General features: G+C 40.3%; 2 protein-coding genes across 3 annotated transcripts in view; one reads left to right on the plus strand and one right to left on the minus strand.

Annotated features, from left to right (window-relative positions):
• ctnna2 (catenin (cadherin-associated protein), alpha 2) overlaps positions 1–23,371 on the minus strand; it is a 290,592-nt gene that overhangs the window by 95,119 nt on the left and 172,102 nt on the right. The window lies entirely within an intron of this gene.
• On the plus strand, positions 12,569–15,887 carry lrrtm1 (leucine rich repeat transmembrane neuronal 1). Its single transcript, XM_010742079.3, has one exon. The coding sequence runs from the start codon at positions 13,898–13,900 to the stop codon at positions 15,473–15,475; it is 1,578 nt and encodes a 525-aa protein (XP_010740381.1). The 5' UTR covers positions 12,569–13,897; the 3' UTR covers positions 15,476–15,887.

Below are 23,371 nucleotides of genomic sequence, written 5' to 3' on the forward strand. Positions count from 1 at the left end.
ATGCCAATAGTTAATGTAGCCGGGGTTTTGTCGTGAAGGTTAAAAAGACTGAAAAAAGAGATGAATGAAAGCAGTCCACTTTACACACCACACTGCAAAATACCTCGTCAGTAGTGGGGTTGATATGTATTCCTGTATCTGAAAGAACATTGACTATTGGCACTTTTGAAAATAATTATCATGTTGCTGGTTTTGGTATTTCATCAAGGCAAGCATGATGGTATGCAATGGCTCTTTAGCTACGTATAATTTTAGAAAAGCACCACCCACTTCGTAGGGGTTCTGCAGTTAACAAGTTCATGGCAAAGGGTGACTTTGATTTTGATTGAGCTCTAGAAGTTCGAGGTTTGAAATAGCTGGAGTGGCGAGAGAGAGTAAATCATTCCAAAACATTTTTTTTAAGCAGTTAGACGCTGACGCAGAGGAAACGAGAACATTTCTCTTGTCGGAGGATTTAGTTGCCATTGTCCTCCACAAACAGTACTCTGTGTTTTAATCAAGCGTGCAGTTTCGAATACAGTCCCCTTGATGATGTGATAACAATTGGATTTTTCCATTTGTACTAGGTCGGGCTTGGGACATGTGTCATACCATCGCTTTGCACAGATCTGACATACTTATTGGGATCTCGTTATCTGTGCATTGTGCCTGTGGTCAGTTTACAGTACATCATGATATGAATCAGCCCGTAAGAGGGTAGATAATCCTAGCTCCCATGGGTTACTTTGTACTAATGACTTATCATGGTTGTAACATCAGCCAGCAGAGTTAAACAAGCTGGTCAGTTTGCTGTGATGGTTGATACAATGAGTGACATTCACAGGAGGCATTTTGTCTCACAGCCCCAGGGAATCAGAGCAGTAAACATTATTTTTTTATTTTATTTATTTTTTTATTTATATAGTGCAGTTTTAACATTTTTATGGCTGAAGAATCTAGTTAACATTTACAGTGGGAACTTATTGTTTTAAACGTACAGTGTCAGCTGTATGGTGGATTAGGAGAAGAAGTGGTGTGTGTAGGTGTTCGACAGCTAAAACATAAATATACAGTGTATAGTGTATAACTACTAATGCCTGTTGAGTGCGATCAGCTATACTGAAACACAGAAAGAGCATTCACAGAAGCAGTCAAACCAAATGTATTTGATTTATTTCAAATCTGGTTGATTAAACTTTTGATTTATACTCTATTCGTGGAAGTTATCATGTGAAAAATGTGATATAACTGGTAGACATTCAGCCTTCATCAGCCTTTGACACAGAGAACTACTTGTAAAAACCTGACAATGAAATCTTGCATTGCCAGACACATACATTATATATTGTGAAAGTAAATAGTGAAATGTATTTTAATGGTTAGCATCTCGTCTCAGTTCAAGAAACATCCTACAAACTACTGCATGTTGACCATCCTTCATTTTGTCCCAGTAAATAGCAGATTTACTGTCAGATATCCACAGTGTAGTGTAAGCAAAAGCTCACTCATATGTAAACAAACACCAGCTACCAACAATGATGACACACTAGCACCTAAAATACCCTAAAGGCGTTGAATTAATTAATTCATTTTCCATAACCGCTTATCAGAGGGCTGAAGCTGATCGCGGCTGATATTGGGTGAGATCACAGAGACGACACGCAGAGACAGACAATCATTCACGCTCACATTCACACCTGTGGGCAAGTTGGAGTTACCAATTAACCTGCGTGTCTTTGGACTGTGGGAGGAAGCTTAGCACCCAGATACAACCCGACAGACACAGATGGAACATGTAAGCCACAGAGAAGCCCCAGCCAGGTGTTGGGTTCAAACCCAGAACCTTGTTGCTGCGAGGCAACACACTGGATTGGATTGGATTGGATGAAGGCTTTATTTGCACCACCATGTTGAAGCCCTGAAAGCATTGCAATATAGTGCAAATTCCAAAGCCCAATTACAGCTTGTCAGTAAAGTTAACTGTCCTTTTCCATTTCTTGCTTTTGTGTGATCTGTAACTGAAAACATCCACCCAAACATATTGTGTACTATAGCACAGCGGCTGGGTTACAATGTGTTCCCCTTGTTAAAGTAGGTTTTTCCTACAGGTAGCCTAGTTTATCACACACCAATGGACATGATTGTTAGGTAACAGGAATTATCCTTTCATTGCCCTTGACCGGCCTACTGGTTTAAGAACTGGGGCTGCCTGGACCCCACAGGGACTAATAAAGAGCGATTTTAAAAACTGCCTTAAGTCTTATAATAAGGTGTTGCAGGGATTCCCTCTATATAGGTGTTCTACATTTGTAATTAGTTCAAATAACTTCAGTAATTAATCATTCGCAAGCTTCCAATCGACTGTGGCGCCGCGGTCTTTGTGCCGTCCTGTTACTGTGTACGGACATGACAATTTGATCTATGAGACAACTGCATTAGATACTACCCAGACTGAATGCAGCCCACAGGCCAGAGTTAGCTGGGGCGTAACATAGTCTTACACTTTCTTTTGGTTCCCGCTTGCTGTAGCATTTAGTTCACCTTCTTTCTAAGGCAATATTTTACTTTTTATACGGTGCGTGAATGTTTAATCTATACTTCGGATGGAATTAAGAACGAGGTCTGAGGTCTTATCTGTGTTGGCACCACACAGTGAGGAACAATACGAACATATGAACATGCATGCAACCATGCATGCATGCAAGGACAAGCACACCCGTATGCATGAGTGCCCACTTACAGTGTTTAACCACTAAGTGGATGCCAGTCTAAATTATCCTAACTAGTGAATTCTATTCAAACAGAGTCTTCTGTGATGATGTGACCTGGTCGCTTCCTATGTTGCCTGGGTCACAATCAAAGGCAGAGCCCAGTATTAAAAGATAAAAGCTTTCCCATTATTATCAACAATTCCCCTCAAGAGATAAAAAAAATGAAGCTATATTACCCTGAAAAATATTGTCTGTGTAGCCAGAGCTCATATACCATATGCCTCTGTGCTGCAGAACTCTACTGTCATCCAATACCCAATAAAAACACATGAAAGAGCCATACTGCTACACTGGGTGACATACTCCTTCACTGAGATCAACACAACGAGTGTAGTTTATTCTGAAAGAACCCCGACTGCATTTTCAATCTTTTAGAGTTGCTCCACGCCGGGCAGGCGGTGCATTTGGAGTACACGGTTCTGTGTGTACACTGCTTTGCTAGTTTGACGAGCTGGGAGGAATAACACCTCGCTGGTACAAAAGAGTACCCTGCACCTCAGGCATTGGGAAAAAAAAAAAAAAAAAAGTCTAAGGAGGTTTATCAAATGTGTTTGTGCATATGAAAAGAGGGAGAGGCATTCAGTGGTTTCTCATAATATTTGTAGAGGGACCTCATTTATAAACATTGTGTGCCCACTTTCCATGCAAGAGCTGGGATTCATGAAAGTCAAGGCGACTTAAGAATTTGCTGGTGACCCTTGCAGACATACTTTTTGATACGCTGAGACTGTTTCTTTTTGAGCAGTGAATTAAAATGTCATCACGGCACTTTCTATCAAATCTTCACAGCCTCCATCATCTTTGACTGATTAGAAACCAAGAGAAATAACCCGGTTTGAACATATTATCATTTTCTTTTTCACTAAAGGCTAGTTTGCAGAAAAGCCTTATCCTATTAAGACTTCCCTTATGAACTCATATGTTGTCATAATTAACTTCTACGAACACAAGGTAATTCTAGGCGACCAGAGTAAATGTCACAATGTCAAAAAAAATAGACCCTTTTGTTGCAGACCTTTGTAGCACAGGTGTAGCTAATAACATTGACGGTGCCTCTGTTCTATTCAAGTGCCCCAGTAAGCCATGACAGTGGGACTACGAGCTAGTATGCACAATACCAGGACCCTGAAATTGAAGCAGCTAAATTGAATTCTGCCATCATTAATTTTATCATTTGCACCTTTCCTACTGTGACATGTCAGAATGTCTGCCATGAAAAAAAGCCTCATGATAGGGCATGATGATATCATAAATTGTGGCTACTCCCCGGGTACATGGGGATACATCATACATCATACATATGGAAGAAGAGTATGGAAGTGAATTATGTTTGAGGAAAGAAAAAAAAAATCTAATTATTATTCAATATCAGATCTCTATCTCCTAAACAAAAGAAAACAATCGATCCAATCAATCAAAGTCAGTAACCAAGATATTCCGATTTTCAGACTGCCTTTGCAACCGTGACATATAATGACAGTTTCATCTTCATTACTTCATGACATCCACCAATTCGTCAAAGCAGGGAGTAAATAAACATGCGACGGAGTCGTCATGCGTCTGTTTTATCAGATGTCAAATATAATTGTGTATATTGGAGGTTATTACAACGTAGCGTTGAATTATGTGGTCATAATAAAGATAGTTTTCTCATAATTGATCGATGCTCGGTAATAGGTATGGGATACAAAGTTGTCATTGTCTTTTGTTAAGTTGAAGCAAGGAGCAGTCATACTTTATTTTTTAAAATGTCGTGCATTTTTTTTCCCTTTCTTTGTCAGATTAAATTGCAGCGATCTGTATTTTGCCTCTTTGTTTTTAGGTCAGTCTGAAATGTGAAAAAAAAATGATGAATGTGTCTTTAGATTCACTCCAAAGTCAAAAGACATATTCAGGAGACCTGGGTCACCCCCAGCGGTGTAGGTAATGAATTTCAGTGTCATCCTGTTTTTCAAACATCGTGCAACTAATTATTACAATCAAGGTGACACGCGAGTAAAGGAGAAAGAGAGCTCCAGCGTGCGCCACCACCTGTGGCACTGACACTAAATGAGCAGCAGGGAGGTTCTTGGCATCAGCCTTTACACCAGACCTTTTCTCTTAACATCATTCGTCACGCATTCTTCCTCTTGTTATGAACAGTTTGAACCGCTGCTGGGAAGCGTTACATCTCCTTGAACATTGTCGGCATGCTGATATATGTATGAATTGTTATCATCATCACTAAAAAGAACAGCGTTTATTGCATTCACAGGAACATCAGAGGTCTATTATTGCCGATCAATGAATGTTTTTGAAGTATAAGACTTTCAAGTACTTCGGATTTTATTTATGCCTCACGCAATTCAACTTATTTCATTTTTCATATAGGACCTAATGGTTTAAATGTGAAACACCTTTCTTGTATTACAAGGTTCCTCTGTCCTTTGCACCACCTCCCTAATAGAGTTCAATTCAGAAGTCCAGGGTTCTTACCTTACCTTGCAGTAGGAACACTGGGGATAAAGGCACATGTAATTTTCAGTCTAAATTTACAAGTGTTTCAGCCTTTTGCATCAGAGAGTTTGCTGCTCGATGTACGTATTCTGCTCTACTTCATTCCAACATGAGAGAGCGTAATGGACACATGAAGGATGTAGAGGCTTGTTTGGCTCTGCATGAGGCAATAGGCCAGAGTAGTCAGGGCTATCTAAAGTGGGGGGGCATGCTGCTCCAGAGAGCTGGGTTTTGAAAATAGGCTTGGTGGCTCCCAGTGGGAGATTTCTGCGTCATCTGACAGCAGAACAAAGTTCCTTTGGCAGACAGGGGCCCTAGTCACAGGCGCTGTTTGATGTCGTCTCTGAAGCCAAAAACATTAGAGCCAGAACACAAACACATAAAGAAACACAAGTAAAAATGTTAAAATATGTAATTTAATTAAATACTGTAGACGGAAAACCCCCCCACACACACACACCAACCTGCCAAATCTGGGTGAAAAACCGGCCGTGGCAGGTAGCAGTAAAAATCCTACCAGCTGTGGTGGCGGGTGAAGAATTCTGATCTTGTTTCTGTATAAAAGCATGTCCATCACTGTGCTGTGTTGTGACAAGGCAAAATCACTGTCTCTCTCTCGTGCTCTCTCTCTCAACAGGGAACACCTAGCATTGGACATAGCTGGAAGCAATTTTGGACCCATATTAATTCTCTTCCACACACACACACAGACACACACACACAAAAAAAAACAGACTTTTGAGTCTCTTCCAATACACAATCCAAACCTCAATAATTACTGGTTATCTTATTATTTTTATTTGTAGGCGAGTCAAATATTATGTGTACGATAACTCAGGATGTTATGACGGCGTCTATTGTTTCATTGTTAGTTGAATATGCAGGTATGTCTGGCATTGACACATCTTTGTCTACTTGACAATGTGCTATGTTAGTGTTTGACCTGCTCTACTCATTTGTCCAAATTTGCATTTTTATTATTATTTATATTATTTGTATTTTTTTAAAATTGATAATTAATTAGAACTTCATGCTTATTTGTGTTTTCAATCACTCCCCTTTCTTACCACCAACCCTTTCATGCACTGCATTTTCTTGCATTTTTTGCTTTTGAGGTAAGAGGTGAAATTTTATCCACATACATATAAATATACAGTATACTCTGTAGACACTTTATTTGGGACACATACTAATTAATGTGACCAGCCAAGTCCTTCAAACAGCAAATAATGTTGCTGTAACTAAGCCAAGACAGGGTCAAGCAGCACAATTACTCTTTAACCTTACATTAGAATGGGAGTTAGTTGTCAGTGCCAGACACGGTGGTTTCAGCGCTTCAGATGCAGTTATCGCCCTGCAGTGCTCCAACACTACACTGTGTACAGGGAGTTGTGTAACAAATAATAAAAAAATAAAAAAAAGTCCATGTCAATGACAGAGAAGGACAACATGTTCGAGGGGAGGGAAGCCACAAGTAAACCAAGTGAGCTGTGCACAAATGTGATATGGAAAGGAGCATTCCTGGAAGTGCAAGCAATTAATCAAAGCTTGAGCTAAGAACAAGTGCAAAAGGCTTCAGTGGACACATGATCACTGAATCTGGGTGATAAAAAGAGCCTACCCTACACAATCTTGATTAATACTAAGTATCATGGGGAATTTTCAAGTAATTTGTGAGTTATACGGAAACCAAAGAACACTGGATACATAATTATTGATGATTTTTCCATGTTTTATTCTTCTTTTATTATTATGCACTCTAACAAAGTAAATGTGAAAAGCCTGTGTTGTTCAGAATATGTCAGAGAGAGGAACATGATGCATTAATAATGTGGGCACAAGGCCAATCACCATCACCTCATGAAATCTTATGGAACTGAGAGGGTTAAATTCTTGCCTTGAAGTGGCAATGTCTTTTATCCAATCAACACTGAAAGCTTTGCTGTTGCAACCAAAAGGGGAAATGTAGCATCTAAAAAGGTGAAAACACACACACATACACACACACGCTCAAACTGTATCAGATATGAAGGATGCAATAAAATAAAAAGAGGTAGAGAGATGAGAAAAAAACAAAACAAAACAGGACAGGCATTTAACGTTTTAAAGATGTGCTGGTCGGGTTGTGTTCAATAAAGAAAGTTCAAACATGTTTTATCATGGATGTCCAAGCTGCACGGTGTAAAGCATTATTTTTGTTTCGGGAGAGAAACATAAAACTAAAGGTGATTTAAGATCACGCTCCTTCCAGAAGCCACCCCCAGATTTATCGGCACCAATGATAACACAAACTCTCTTCGCCCATTTTGATCTTTTCTTACATACTCTTAATCATATTTTTCTTTTACGATACATACAGTATATACAGCTCTTCATGTTCATGTTACCATGGATAAACTATCGGAGCTTTTTCAGGTCGGCCATCCATCTTGCTCTATGAATCCTCTCTCCATACATCAAAACAAACTTTCACCTGCGTCTAAAGCCTCAAAAATCATACTATATTGATTTTTTTTTTCTGTTCAAGCATTTGACAGTGCTTATTGAAGCAAACTTTGCATCACATAAAAACATGACTCAAGGAGTTGTAACCCATAGCGACAGCCATGTTCTCCCTGTCACACGCTTCACTGAACATTAAGATGGTATTGTGTTTCCCCCCGCTTTGTTTACCCCAGTTGCAGTTAAAGTTCTTTAAAATCACAGGAAGACGGAGAGAGGTGCATCTTCTTCGTACGCTGTGTAGAAAACCCAGCATCTATATAAAGACAAACCTACACTGGTATATCTGAGACAAGATTATGGTGATTACAATTCTTCTGTTCCTCAGTTTCTGAATATATAATGGGATTATGTTATCTAAAGTAGCAAATTAGAAAGGGAATGAGCACTGCGACTGAAATGAATGAGCTCAATGTTAACTCTCTGTCCACCCGTGACCCCCTTTCAAACTGAGAGAAACCTCCATCTGCTGGAGGTCGTACTCAATTGCATATGCAGAATCATCTCTTGCTGTTCCCTTGCCACACCACTGGCAGCCATTGTATGGTGTAAGTGTCTGTGCAGACCCCCCACCACAATCCTTTCCCAGCTGCCCATCAACATTATCTCTGCAGCGGGCCAATTAGTCATCATCTGCCCTGTTTTGTTGGGCTCACACAGTCAGACGTCCTCTGATTCAATAAATGATTTAAATAATGGGCCTGTAATCATAGATGCTGATAATTTTGAGTCTTATTCAATCCCTCAAATCAATTTAGTCTTCTGACAATACACCACAATCAGCTACTAGGACTATCAAGAGTATCTGCATGTAAAAGTTACATGATTGGTTACACAACAAAACATTTTAAACAAACCAAAACTAGACCAACATTGTTACAAATTGATTGTCTGTCAGTAAGAAAAGTCAGTAAGACACAAATGTTGAGGGCGCTGCACAATGTCGTCCCAAAACAGGTAAACCAGTCATCAGGTGGGATGCCAGTGATGGATCGCGTTCTTGTCATTGCGCTGTCAGTGTGTCGCTGTTGACTTTACTTAAAGGACTAGTGTGTAGGATATATTGGGCTGTAGAGGTGCGTGTTGTATTCTGTAAAGAGAGCCTCTTTAAACTTACAAACTGGACCTTTAATTGCAATGTACTTCGTTTCCAGATGATTACTCACTAAGGGCAAATTAGTCAGAAGCACAGCAGCAGTGGCTAGATACAAAAAAACACATTTTCCGCAACAGCACACATCACCACCTGCATGTGTTTCCTTATGGTTTGTAGTGTGACTAACTCGTCAGATCCTAAAATCAAAAAGTCGTGGGATGAGTCAGAAAACGATGCAGCTCTCAAACAAACATTTGTGGTGAAAGCTCATTATCAGCTGCCAAGTAAAAAAAAATAAAAATACTGAAGGTGACAAAGATCCGCAATAATTTTGTTGACATGCTGGTTTATTGTTTGATGTGAAAGATGATGAGTTACATGGAATCATAAGCCCTAAACTAAACGTATTTATTAAAAAATAAAAAATAAATCATATCCTCATTAATCAGTCACTGTCACTGCGTTCATGAATGTGTCACCGGCCACGTGTTTCAGTCACACATACGCAGACACACACTTTCGCTCACACTTGTGCTGACCTTAACTGCAAAGCACAGAGCCAAAGCTCTTAAAGTCTTAAAACTGATGGTCTGGATACTCTCATCTCCTGTTCGCTGTGTCAAGTCATTATAGTGCACCAAGTCATTAGCTGATGGTGTAGTCATCCATTACAGCTAAGAGGGGAATATAGCGAAGGCGAGGCACAGATGATTCCAACTTCAAGATGTCCAGATCATGTGAAGGACAATTTTTCTTCCTTTTCCTTTGGAGCCGTACTGACTAAGTGAAGCACTTCACTGATCAAGGTTACATTTTTTTTTAAAAAAGGAGGATGAGATCTAATTTGATGTAAAATGTGCTAACTAAGTACTGGAAATATTGTCACTCAGTGAAGCTTGTACAAAGGTTACAAGTTTGACTGCATTATTTCATCTCCGTCTACCGACTTTGCCTTGGCAGATCTCGGCAATGGATTTTGTTGTGCATAAACTGTAAATGAGTCCTCTTGATTAAAAAGAAACCAAATGAGGAAAAGTTGGGCTAAATGAAAATATTAGTCATGTTTGGAAATAAGTTTTTTTTTTTTAAACTTTTGATTTCGAAGTAACAACTGTTGGTATTGAGAAGCTCCTGGTGCTAGATGCTTATGTAGGGTTAAGTTGTCAAGTGTCAGACAGGGTCAGAACAAAGTACAGGGTTGTTAGGTAATTGTGGTCTGTTGATATAATTATTGTAATCAAGCAGAGAGCTAAACTCCCATCCCATTACAAGCTAGCCTATGTTACACTGGAGGCAGCTATATCGTTCTAAAAAATACTAGAAATTATTCAGGATTTGGTAAGTCAGAGTATCCACTTTAAATTGACTATAAGAGCAGCATTACTCTCATGCCAAGGCATACTGCACCCTTTCATTGATCCCTAGTCAATTAAAGACAAAAGGAAATTGTTCAGGAAAGATAAACTGGAAAATGTAAACTAATGGGAAGTGATCATTCAGTATTGATAAGTTCAGTACTGAGGGATATATGTGTGATACTGTGTGAGATTTCAGAGGATCTATTAGAATATAGCAGAAATAGAACATAATGTTCATTAATATGTTTTCATGAGTGTATAATCATCGGAAAACGAGAGACCTTCTGATTTCATTACCTTAGAAGAGCCCTTTATATGTAGAGGGGAAGCGGGTCTGCCATCAGCCACTATAGATTCTTATACACAAAGGGGAGGGTGAATCGAGGCTTGCACTTCTCAGCTTTGGACAATAACTACACAGCATTCTTTTAAACACTGGAGCAAAATACTTTTGAACCCATTATATCAAGCAAATTTAGTATTCAGTATGTATTGTGTGTATTCTCGACTCATGGAAACATTTCTGATGAGCCTTTGGCGATCCATTGGCATGGTGGTGAACTCACTCTGCATTACTTGCTTATGTAATGTAAAAAAAAGATATCTGTACATATATTCAGTGATTAGAATGCCGCCAACAACAAATATCCACACCGAATCTTAGCCTCTGATTCTTCTGATTATGTTTCAGTGAAGCTCAGTTACATAAATATAACCATGGTTTGCATAACAAAACATGATATGAGATACATATAGATGAGATACATAACAGCTAGAGGTGTTGGCAGTTCACCAAGAGGCCTGTAGTATTGTTGCAGTAATGGGTTGTACCACTGGGTGGGGATTCTTTTTGTTTGGTAATATTCCCTTTTCTGATTTAGCACTTATATTATATTATAATCTTACACTCACATATGACTGAAGAGTGAAGATTATAGTGGATAAAATGTGGTTGGTTCATACATTAAAATAAAAAGGCCCTTTCTCAGTTAGCCAGCTAACGCAAATGCCATCCTACCACCTCCAACGCAAACAACAACATCACAGAAAATGACTGCCAAAGCAGAACAAACAAAAAAAAATGATGTGATGTGATAAACATCTGGGCCAACATGACACAAACCACCTGGGCTTTTGCCTTTACTCAGATTAGCCCAATAGAGTTTTACAAGATCCTTATTTTGAAGAATGATGTATCAGGATATTTTACTGAACCTGTGGATCTTTGCTTTCTACAAACAAAATGTATTATTGTTGTTATTATTAGGTCTAATAAAGTCTTATTTGTTCTCCTCCATCAAAAGCTATATCTTGTTTCAGTACATATTTGGCTGTACGCATGTTACAGAGCCTGGATTGTGAAAGAGGCGCAATTTAAAAAGCTGTTTTATTAATTTAGTTTAAAGAGCTGCTCTAAACTCAATTATATAAAAAAAAGAGAAAATGATGAACAAGAAGCCTTGATATCTAAGTTATGGCATATGTCAATAAAACATGCAATGAAGTCAAAGAGAGAGGAAAAAAAAAAAAGGTCAGATGGAGATTTGGCTGATCTGAAAGATGTAAGGCCCTGTCACAGCTCATTGTCTTTGAAAATGAATGGAAGAATGATGACAAGGCTAGGAGTGATTCCAGAGATGTGCAAAGCAAGGCGAGAGCAGACCTTCGGAGAAGAATATTTATGTTATAGCTTTATGCTAATATTATGTGGCAAGCAATTACATCTGTATTCAGAAAGGAGAGCCTAGCCATAATTGACAATGACATAGAAGGCCTGGCTACAGGACGGTTTGATCAGATGAAGAATGTCATGCTCTAGCCTTTTTCTTTGTTGGCAAGGCTAACCAATGATTATGTATAGACTGAGATTGATTCATTACACAAAGTCGTATTTGAAATCATTAGACAAACATGATGATGAGTACATTTAAATTGTATCATTATTACAGAAATTAATTACGATAGCGTGTTGTGTGGATTTAGTTGTGATCTGGAGAGACAACATGGTGAATGTTAATTACATTACTTCTTTTTTTTCTTCTCTTTGATCTTCTATATGCACACTCTCTGACTGGTAATATGCATGCAAATGTTTCTCTGCTTTAGGGGCGGAACTAATATAGGCCACCCTTTCTTGGACGGCGTCCCATTGGATAAATGTTATTTTGCAAGTCTGAAATCAGAAAACTGCTTTCTCACAGCAACGTCAAAGAAGGCAGACATTATATGGCCCAATTCATTACAGTCATGGAAGGAGGGGGGTGAAGAGAGAGAGACGTAGAGAGAGAGATATAGAGACGGAGAGAGAGAGAGAGAGAGAGAGAGAGAGAGAGAGAGAGGAGAGGGGGGGTTTCATTAAAGCTCCTGGTTTAAGCCCAGCCCATTCTGAATATGTAAATGTCTCAGGCACAGAGAAAAACACAGCAAGAGAAAAGCGAGGAGGGGAGCAGCATGAAAAAGTGAGTGAGCGATCAAGGGAAAGAGAGCAAGGGAGTGAGGGAAAGAGAGCGAGCACTCTGAATTGTGAGTGGCTTACGACACTCAGTGAACAGAAGGTGCTTCTGCATGCGCTGTCAGTGTACTGCTCTGCTGCAAGGGATTGCGCGCTCCTTTGCTTCCCACATTTACCGCCCCTGCCTGACGACCAGCACCAGCCTTCAGCAGCCTCTTCCAGCTGGCTGAGAAAACACCCGGAGAGCAAGGGAGTGAACGAAAAAACTGCAAGCCACGGGGGGATGCGAGCGAGGCTTCTTTAACCGAGATGAGCCGCTGAGATGACGAGGAATACTGTTACACAAGAAAACAGTGAACAGGGTTCACCTCTTTAAATCCTTCTTGCTTTTTTTTTTTTTCTCCCCTCTTGCATCCGTCACTGAAAGCATGATAACCCGCTTGAATGGATTTAAACCTTACAAGTCAGTGATTGCTTCAAGAGATGGACGATGATATGTGTTGACATCTGCTGAAACTTAAGCAGGAAGGGGGAGGAGAAAAGAGCAAGGCAGATATTTAGAAAAGATTTTTTCTTGGTCTTTTTCTTTTTTTCCCTTTCACTGGTTGTCTCTTCTCCCCTCTGATCATTGCAGCAGAGGACTGCGGAGGAGCAAAAGAGACAGAGCTCATGCATGCAGACAGGGGAACTTGCACTTCCTACCATCTCGCTGAAAGCTACTTGGATTCCTTCTCTTTCTGGCTCTTTCACTTGAGGAGAACTAAGACATTGTAAGCCTGCCAAGGATCTGGTGTCCACTGAAAAGAGCGAAGGGAGGGGGGGAGAATTTGTACCACAGTGGGGTCTTTTTTAGATTCGCACATAATTAGTGTTGGGGCACAAAGCGAGACGCTGAATGGAGATTGTCAGCTTTTGGATAGGGGTGAGTAGGAACCTTTTCAAATAAGATCGATCAATGAGGACAATTTTATTTTTTTTCCATCCCCTCTGCTCTCCACCCACTGCTTGATATCTAACATAAGCAAAGAGACTTGCCCTTTATCCTTTTGTTTTTTCGACACGGACTCCCTTGGTTGACAAAATAAAAGAAATATAATCACTGCCTGCAGATTAAATACAGAAACGGAACAAAATAGATGATTAAATTAATTAAATATGATGTGATGAATATGATGTGATAAGTGCAAAAATAATATCCAGAGTGGTTCAATGGACATTTTCTCAGTGGCATCCCTGGATATTTATGCTAATGGATTTCCTTCTAATTGGACTGTACTTAAAGTGGCCACTGAAGAAGCCCCCTGGGTTGATACTGTGTTTATTGGGCATTTTTCTAAGAACGGTTCCCTTGGTAGAGGGGGTTTGTCCAAGGCTGTGCCGCTGCGACAGCAAGCTGCTGTACTGCGAGGGGCTCAACCTCACAGACATTCCCCGCAATCTCAGCAGCGCCATGGGCCTGTCCATGAGAGAGAACAACTTGACCGAGCTGCGTGAAGGCCAACTGGCTGGTCTGTCACAGCTCACCTGGCTCTATCTAGATCACAACAACATTGACATTGTAGAGGAGGGTGCATTTGACAGGCTAAGACGGGTCAAGGAGTTGGACCTCAGCAGCAACCGGATTGAGAGCCTGCCAAATGGTACCTTTAGGCCCCTCCCAAACCTGCGCATCCTGGACCTCTCATACAACAGGCTGCAGGCACTAGAGCCTGACCTGTTCCACGGCCTTAGAAAGCTCACCAATTTGCATTTGCGCTACAATGCTCTCAAATTTGTGCCAGTGCGGATTTTTCAAGACTGCCGGAGCATGCAGTTTCTGGACTTGGGATACAACCAACTGCAGAGCCTGGCACGAAACTCCTTCGCTGGCCTCTTCAAGTTGACTGAGTTGCATCTTGAGCACAATGAGCTAGTTAAAGTCAACCTAGCCCACTTCCCTCGCCTCATCTCTTTACGCACCCTGTACATGCACAACAATCGTGCCACCATTGTTGTCAATACACTGGACTGGACATGGCATTTTTTAGAGAAGATTGACCTGTCAGCCAATGAAATCGAGTACATTGAGCCACATGTTTTTGAGAGTGCACCCAACCTTAAGGTGCTGATGCTAGACTCCAATCGATTGACCTCTGTGGACCAGCACATCCTGGATTCGTGGTCATCTCTGGACAGCATTACCCTGGCAGGGAATGACTGGGAGTGCAGTCGCAACGTGTGTGCCTTGGCCTCTTGGCTGAGTGCCTTCCGAGGCCAGCGTGACAATTCCCTGCTGTGTTCAACCCCCGACACTGCACAGGGCGAGGATGTGTTGGATGCTGTCTACGCTTTTCAGCTATGTGAGGATGCCCCAATGGAGGTAACTACAGCAGGCCTGTACGCCTCTACACGAGATCTGGCCCAGGGCGGCTCTGTTTTCCTGGGCCCATTTACTCCCAACCCTTATGAGGGTGAGGGTAGTGAGGTGGTCACCAGTTCTTTCACTGTCACAGTGGGGCATGACGACATCGAGAGCACCATGCAGATCCACAAGGTGGTGACTGGCACCATGGCACTCATCTTTTCCTTTCTCATCATTGTGCTCATGCTCTATGTGGCATGGAAGTGCTTTCCTGCCGGAATAAGACAACTGAGGCAGTGCTTCAGCAGTCAGCGTCGTAAGCAGAAGCAAAAGCAAAGCATGCAGCAGATGGCTGCAATTTCTACACCGGAGTACTATGTTGACTATAAACCTAACCACATTGAGGGAGCTCTGGTGATCATCAATGAATATGGCTCTTGCACTTGCCAGCAGCAACCTTCTCGGGAATGTGAGGTGTGACCCTGCTTTGTGAGTACGTCTTTAACTGTGATTATCTGGATATACAGTAAACCCCTTTTTTGGATACACTGGGGAGGGGAATATTGCGGGACAGAAGGAATAAAGGGATCTTTTGGACACTTTTTACACAGCGTCTCACTGTGATGTGGAAGGAGTGTGCTTTATGCGGCTGACTATTTCGTGGTGGATTTACTGCTACCGCTATCTACTGCTGATTTGAGGCCACAGGGCATAATAGGCCCCTGACTCTTGGACCTGTTGATGTTCTACAGAAACACAGAGAGGAATACATTGTGGGCACTGAGGCTTTTCTCTCATGGGTGGATATTTGAGCTTTAATGTGTCTTTCTACTTCAGGACATTTAATTATTGTTTAAAACAAACTGGGGACACACAAAAGAAGAAAAAAAAAGGAAAAAAAAAAGCAAACCATTTGTATTATGGTAAAAACAATATTTGACAAGCATTTAAAACATTAAAAAAAACATGTTTAAGTTCGATTCAAATGTAAAAAATAAAAGTCTGTGTAAAATATGTTAAAAGAAGAAGTGCAAGTGTGGACAAAAAAATGATACAAGATAATAATCTATTTCTTTTGTAAACTACAAAAAAAAATGTTTAAATAAATGAATTGCTATTCACAGTAAACTCATTTGTACGTGAGAAGCTGTCAGAAAGGATGAATGACAATAGACGCAGTCTTTGCGCTCGTGGACTGGAGAGCCACGTCTCTGCAGTGTATCGAACCAAAAAAAATAAAATGAAATACAAAAAAAAATGATAATAAAAAGGGGCAGAGGGATATCTGCATCTCATCACCAATGTAAAATCCATGGTCTGAATTTTAAATACCTTCTCTGTTTTAACTCTCATATCTGTTGTTTTATCATTCACTGTGTTGGCTCGCTATCAGTGTAGTTTCTTTCCCCCTTTCCATTGCCTATCTGAGAATAGATTCAAATGATCTATTACATTTCAATGGGTTAGCATATTTCCATATTATTATATCTCTATTTGTGTACCATCCAAGTAAAGAAAGCAGAGTGTCAAAGATCTAAAGCTATGCCTCTCATTGCCTCTCACTCTTTGGCTTACACAGAGGAGCAACGCCTCCTGTCACTGAATTAAGCACACTAAAGACAACAATCATGAAACCATGCATATTTAAAATCAAAATACAATGTCAGATTGTATCAGAATCATTGAAGAAACTATCCAGCAGCTTAAAAGGAAGATTTGCACATACAGTATTCTTCACTGTGTTTTCATGTGATGTAAAATGTTTGTTGAATACAAGGCCATTTTGAGGTGTATATATATCCTTCTTCCTCTGGTGTTCATTGTGTAAATTAGTGCACTGACAGATGTTGTGTTTCCTGGGTCCTCTGACATGAACAGTATGTTGTGTGAGCTGGGGGTTGCAGTGAGAGGGAGATGGAGGATCACCACAACGACTGCAGAAAGAGGGAACAGACTGCTCTCTAGTGTGCATATTCTCATACTGTGGCTGCATTTTACTGATTGTGCACCATTCTTTGCAAACTTCCACAGCAGTGGAACCATTGATATACTGAATTTTGCAGCAGTTTTTCTGAGAAAAAAAAAGAAAATAATCAGTGCATCGATTTGCCTCATTTTTTTTTGTGTTATTTTGCGATAAATTAAGATAATGTTTACAACTTGTAAGTCAGCAGGAATAAAAATGTTTTGAGAAATCACTGACAATCATTACATAATTAGTTCCAATAAGAGTAAAAAAAAAAGAGTTATTCAAATTTATCAACAACATTGTAAGTGCACTTGGGGTTCTGTTGTTCTGCTGAACAAATATGCAACGAAGGGTCAGAAAACAACAGGTAAGACTTGGTTCTTAAAGGGTTAGAGATGGTTTGGTGAGTTTTAAATTGAGGGGAGCTTGTGGGTTTTACAGAACCCGGGAGTAAGCCCTACCTGAGAAGAAGTGAGATCCCTCAGGCAATATTGTGTCTAGAAAAATGGTTTGCTGCAGTTGAGGATTCATTTGATCGGACCAAGGCTCATTATCTGTGTGTGAAACAAACTATGTTCAGCTGAAAATGGTAGCTACTGGTAAAACGGGCAAACGCATGTAATATATTTATAATGCAGCATTTTATGAAAATATCGCAGGGACTAGACAAAACTGTAAGCTTCAATTCAATGTGTGTTCATTGTTATAACAAGATCATCCAATCCTGGAGGGACTGACAAAATGAGCCGTGGGATATACATATCAAAACACCTACCTTTCCTCCAACAACTCATAGGATGTCTCTCAGGTAAAATCCCATCACAAAGTAATCATCATTATCAATATAAAGGATATACTGGGAATTCAGTGTTTTGCACCTGAGTGCATTAAATTGAAACTATTTTCTTATCCCATTCTTCAATAAATGCAAGTGGTAATAAACATGCATTTCATGTTGTAATATAACTTCCTACGAAATTCCTGCCAAAAACTCAACATGTGTCTACATTTGTATCAGTGTTTATGCTCACAGTTGGGTTAAGAGAGTTGGTCTTCTTACATATTGATGATAAATGGCTCTGAGTCATGACTTTCGATCTGAAACTGACCTCAGTGGCCTGTGACAGTAAATGGATCCTGTATCAATCATTAACATCAAACCGATGTTTGACAAAGTGGCCCATATAGGATGACGAATAAAGGTGTAGTGTGAGTAATATACCCAGAAGGCAATTTCATGTTTTTTGGGGCTATTAACAAGGTGATTAACTCATGTAGAGCTCAAATAACAAAAGCACTACATTTGTGGCTATTTGTCAGAGGAGACGTTTTGTGGAGTGATAATGGCTTAAAGTCGCCATGTGGGATTTATGATCCATTTCTTGTTTATGGAACCAAGGGCGTCCCACTTTTAGACCCAACATAGCCCTTAATCATAACCTGCCATATCATGCGAATGCAGATGACTGCAGTATGTACGTCAGGGCATCACGATGGGGGACGCAGATTTATTTCATCTCTTTTCATCTTCACGTTCTGTCAAGAATTTTCACCACTTTTCGAGTCCTTCACAGCCCCTTAAACATGAAACTGCTGGGTAAATTTGAGGTTGTGAAGCTTCATTTGTATAAATATTGGATGATGCCTGGCATGGAGGCCAGTACTGGCACTGTTATTGATTTCATTTCACTCTCTTCTTGAACAAGCAACCAGGGCAAAAAGTGATGGGGAATGGCTCTGAATATTTTAAAAAGCTTTAGGTCCTGAGGGCTGGCATTAAAATACTTATCTCTATCCTTACTCACCTTTACCTCCACTCCCTCCCCCTCGTTCCTTATGTCCATAAAACGCAGTAAATGTAGAGAAAAAAAACGTCAATTCATCTAACTGACAATAGATCAAATCTCTGCTTGACCTAAGCCTGGGGTGATAATTCCCTGAGGGAAGATATGTGCTCTCAGACAGCATCCATTATAAATGCCTTGACTGATGATGCTGAGTAAAAATCAATATAGATGAGTGGTAACCAAAATGATCATAGTGATAACAAATGTATCCATCTCTCCCTCACATTATCAAGCATAGACTGATGGATGAGGATGATACTGTTTATTTATATGTAAATTGGTAATTCATTAGGAAGGTGGTTAGTCGTTGACATGGTGATTGGGTGACTCACACAGATCACAGTTGAGTCAGAAAAAAAAGAAAAAGATTCTGCTTCTTTTAAAAGCAGTTGGGCGTGAGAGCGTAACATTCTGTACTTTTCAGAGCTGCAGCTGTTTGCCAGCCAGAGGATATACAGGGGTTGTGTGTGTGTACAACGCACATGCTAAAAGCTCTCTTGCCTTGTAGCCTATGTGGCAAAACTGAACACGTGGTGTATGTGTGCAAGTGTGTGTACTTTTGTGGTTATAAATAAGCACAGCAGACCTGGAAATCATATGATGCCCGGGACATTATTGTTATAAGTGCAATGTTGAAATGGAAAAAATAAACAAAGATTAATCTGAAGGCAGAGTTACTGACACAAAGAGTAAAAAAGGTCACAACAATAAAATGAGAAAATTCAAAGGCAGCGTGGTTCTCAAAAAAGTGGGGCATTCTGTACATGAAGCGCAGGGTCAGTGCTAAAGGTCAAACACTGACTATGAAAAGACCCCGCAGGCTCAAACTGTACAGGTAGCTGCTGGGTGAAACCGTAATACAATTTAGCTTCACTGCCAATTGGCAAGCACTAACCATATCAGAGTCATGAGCTTTGCTCGCACCAGAAAATAGATGAAAACCGGTTATCTATAACGTGAAAACAACAAATTCTAAAAAATGGTGCTTGTATGTTTGTGTCTGCGTGCACAGTACCTTTGCCTGTGCAGAGGTGTATATGTGTGTGTGTGTGTCAGTGACAAAACATCACTCTGCAGATCTTTGGGAAGTAGCTTGCATCATGAGCTGCAGTAAAGGGGAGGGCCCTCAGAGACGCAAACAAATCCTTAAAAAATAAATTAACCTGGCTTCCTGTGAGGGGTATCGATCGGGCAACATTCTGCCATCTCATTGGGACTAGGACTGTGCTGCATAATAAACGCTCAACACCCCCTCATAACTGGATGGAGAGCTAAATCATGGGTGGCAGCATGTACTGCAGTAAGCTGTAAGGAGCTGGCGATGACTAATGACAATGAGTGGGCGGCTTTCCACTGCTTCTTTTATAACAGGTGGGTTATCAGGATCAATATTCTAATCATCATCAACATTATCTTTGATTCCAGAAACCTCTGACACACCGTTTTCTGTCTCTTGTTGTAAATTCCCCTCTCTTCCTTCTCCCAAACACTGCTGCCGTCGTTGTTATGAATGTGATATTAATGAACTGAATTCAGTGGCGCTAACAGAATCTCAGTGTTTACATAACCTATATGTGAGAAGCTGGGGATTCATTTAAATAAGGGCAACGGATGGACATTTCACTCCCACATTATCTAGAGAGATCTCTTTTTTAAAAATGATATATCTTAGATGTTAAACTAAAGACTGCTTTACATCCCTTATGAATGTTGAACAAACTGTAAGCAAATAACAAGTTAACTAAAACAGACACAGGTCTAGTAGGTCACTTAAATTACATTAATTGCTCAGGCTGAAAATCTCTAGGCGGCCTATAGCCTCTCTACACCCACTGCTTCATTTACACGCACCATACTCATGCAACAATGAATTATTAATAATGACTGAGGAGTCATTATTCTTACCTACATATGGTACTGTATGTGGAGCAGTGCTGTCTACTGAGGAAGGTGATGCTGGTTAGAGAATGGGGGCAAGGTCAGCATCTGAATATTCATTACAGTGAGTCAGAGGTTGGAAGAGGAGAAGACTATACTGGTGGTCATTATTATTATCATTATTATTATTATTATTATAGTGCATTTTGGTGTGAACTTTCTAACTTTCTTGCTATTGCCAGGCTGGATTATCCCATGATAATGTTTTGTCTTGTACTCAACATAAAGCATCAGGGTCAGTCAGTGAGATAATACGACAACAACAGCTGGGCCTACATCTGGGGCTCCGTGGAACCAGTATAAGAGCAGATGAGGGTCAGGACATAATATTCAAAGTATTATGGTGGCGGAACTACAAAGCTTTATCCAGGACTGGACTCAGGATTTTATATTTATTTATTGTTATTCATACCTTCACAGATTGACCCTGGTGCAGTTTTGGAGATATCAAACAAAATCCACAATAATATAGGATTTCTACACCGCAGATCTTTTATGTCACGGCGCGTTTTCATGAAGATGTAGTGTGGTTCTATTCCTCACGTGCCAATAGTCAGATGGTCATATTAAATTAGATGCCTGCAGACATACAGTATGTCTCACACTTACTCCAGCACACTCACAAGGAAAGGGAGATCAATAAAATACATGGCTGAGACTAATGTGACTGAATGTGGACCGTGAGTGCGTAGGAGATCCTCTGTGCGAAAACAATGCATCATTGAAATAGTAATTATTGTATGTGAGGGTTAGAGTCATCAATTAGCTCTCTCTTTTTAGAACAAATGCAAAATAGCGTATTCTAATATGGTAAGGGTGAATGTGAACTGTGCGATCTTTTATCTAGAGATAATCAGGAACTCTGAATTTAATTCTAGTTAATGACATTTCAGAACATTTTGTTTCATGCTTTGCTTCATCAATTCAAGACATTTATGAATCTACCTTTAGGTGGATGTGTGGAATTATGATTATGACTTATAAACAAACAAAAAGTAACAAATAAAACCTTATTTTTTTTTAAATAATGAATAACATTATGCAGCCTCATTGTGCACCTCAAATGTAAATTTCAACCCCATTGCCATTTGGGGGACATTCTGGTCTTTGTATATTAAGCTGCTGTGAATGAATTTTAATTCACTGTGTTCCATGTGGGCAACTCAAACAAACAAACAAAAAAGAAATGAATAAAAACTGCATAGTGAGAAATGATTTCAGAACAATGCTGTTTTGTTTGTGTTGCAGAGCAGACAGCTAAACTTTTCTGCTAAATGACTCATCAGGGCAACTGCATCGTGTTTCGTTGTTCACAGTAAGATCACCTCAAGTAAAACAGCACTCTGAGTGTTCCAAACGGACGGCACGCCGACTCTGTAGAAGCTTCTTTTTGAATAAAAAAGTTAACGCAGGTTAAGGGAAGTAAAAATAGACAGCATTTATCATTTCCCATTTATCTGATCAGTGTCAGGATGAATAAATGCTATTCTACCCGCTCTCCTTGCTCCCACTCTCTTCCCTATCTGTGAGGGCAGATTGGCATCTCTCCAGTACCCAATGAGATTGGCTGCATAAATGGAATTGCCCCATTCTCCAAGTGTCAGCTGAGCAAAGGGAATGTGTTCACTGTTTACAAAACCATTGTGCTAAAATGCATCCCATGTGCAGCACTGACTTAAAGATGCAATTTTGGTAAAGAATCTCACTGTGACAGTAAATGTGTACAAGCTAATCCAGCCCTGAGGCTTTAAAATAAATACATAAAATGGACTTACCTGTCACATCGAATGCAGGAGAGAAGACCAATGGATCCACGAAGAAAGCCAAAAGAGACAAAGAGATAGAGAAAAGAAAATGCTTGTTAAAATATATACTTTGCATTCAATTTTGACACAGTCTGTCAAAACATCTTAATGTAGTGTTCATTCAGTGGGAGGTCACAGACTGTTCTCAGAGACACACACACAGTTCAAGATGTGGCAGAGTACAGTGGCGTGTTTGAAGAAGAAGAAGATATACTTAATCCCACAACAGGGAAATTCTTTTTACACTCTATTTTTTATTTTACATGCATTTTAACCCAGACACTCACATGCAGTACAAGGGCTCATAGACATGCAATTTGGAGAGAGATTGTGGAGTGATGGGCAGCCCCCCTGCGGAGCACCCAGCGAGCAGTTGGGGGGGGATCAGTGCCTTGCTTAAGGGCACCTCGGCAGTGCCCAGGAGGTGAACTGGCACCTCTCCAGCTACCAGTCCACCTTCCATATTTGGTCCATGTGGGACTTGAACCGGCCACCCTCCACCATACCATAGTTAAACCGACGCCGCGTTTAATGCCTAAATCGCGACGGACGTCGACAGCGAAAAGAGGGAGATTGGAAAGACGACCTTTTATTGGGAGACTGTGCTGACGAGCTTTAGCGGGCCAACGGTGACACTGGCATCCCGTCCGCCGACCATGCAGCACAACACTACAAGTCTGTATAAGTTTACAACACCAATTGAACACAAATTGAAAGAGAGAAAAGAGAGAGAGAGAGAGAGAGAGAGAGAGACGCTGGTTGACTTGTTAGAGCTGCTGCCTGCCACAGGATACATGTTTGAATGTTGACTTTTTTT

Source organism: Larimichthys crocea, chromosome X, assembly GCF_000972845.2.
Source record: "Larimichthys crocea isolate SSNF chromosome X, L_crocea_2.0, whole genome shotgun sequence".
Lineage (NCBI taxonomy): Eukaryota > Metazoa > Chordata > Actinopteri > Sciaenidae > Larimichthys > Larimichthys crocea.

Coding starts and splice junctions, on each gene's coding strand:
- lrrtm1 (XM_010742079.3), top strand. CDS start 13,898: ATGCTAATGGATTTCCTTCTAATTGGACTGTACTTAAAGTGGCCACTG.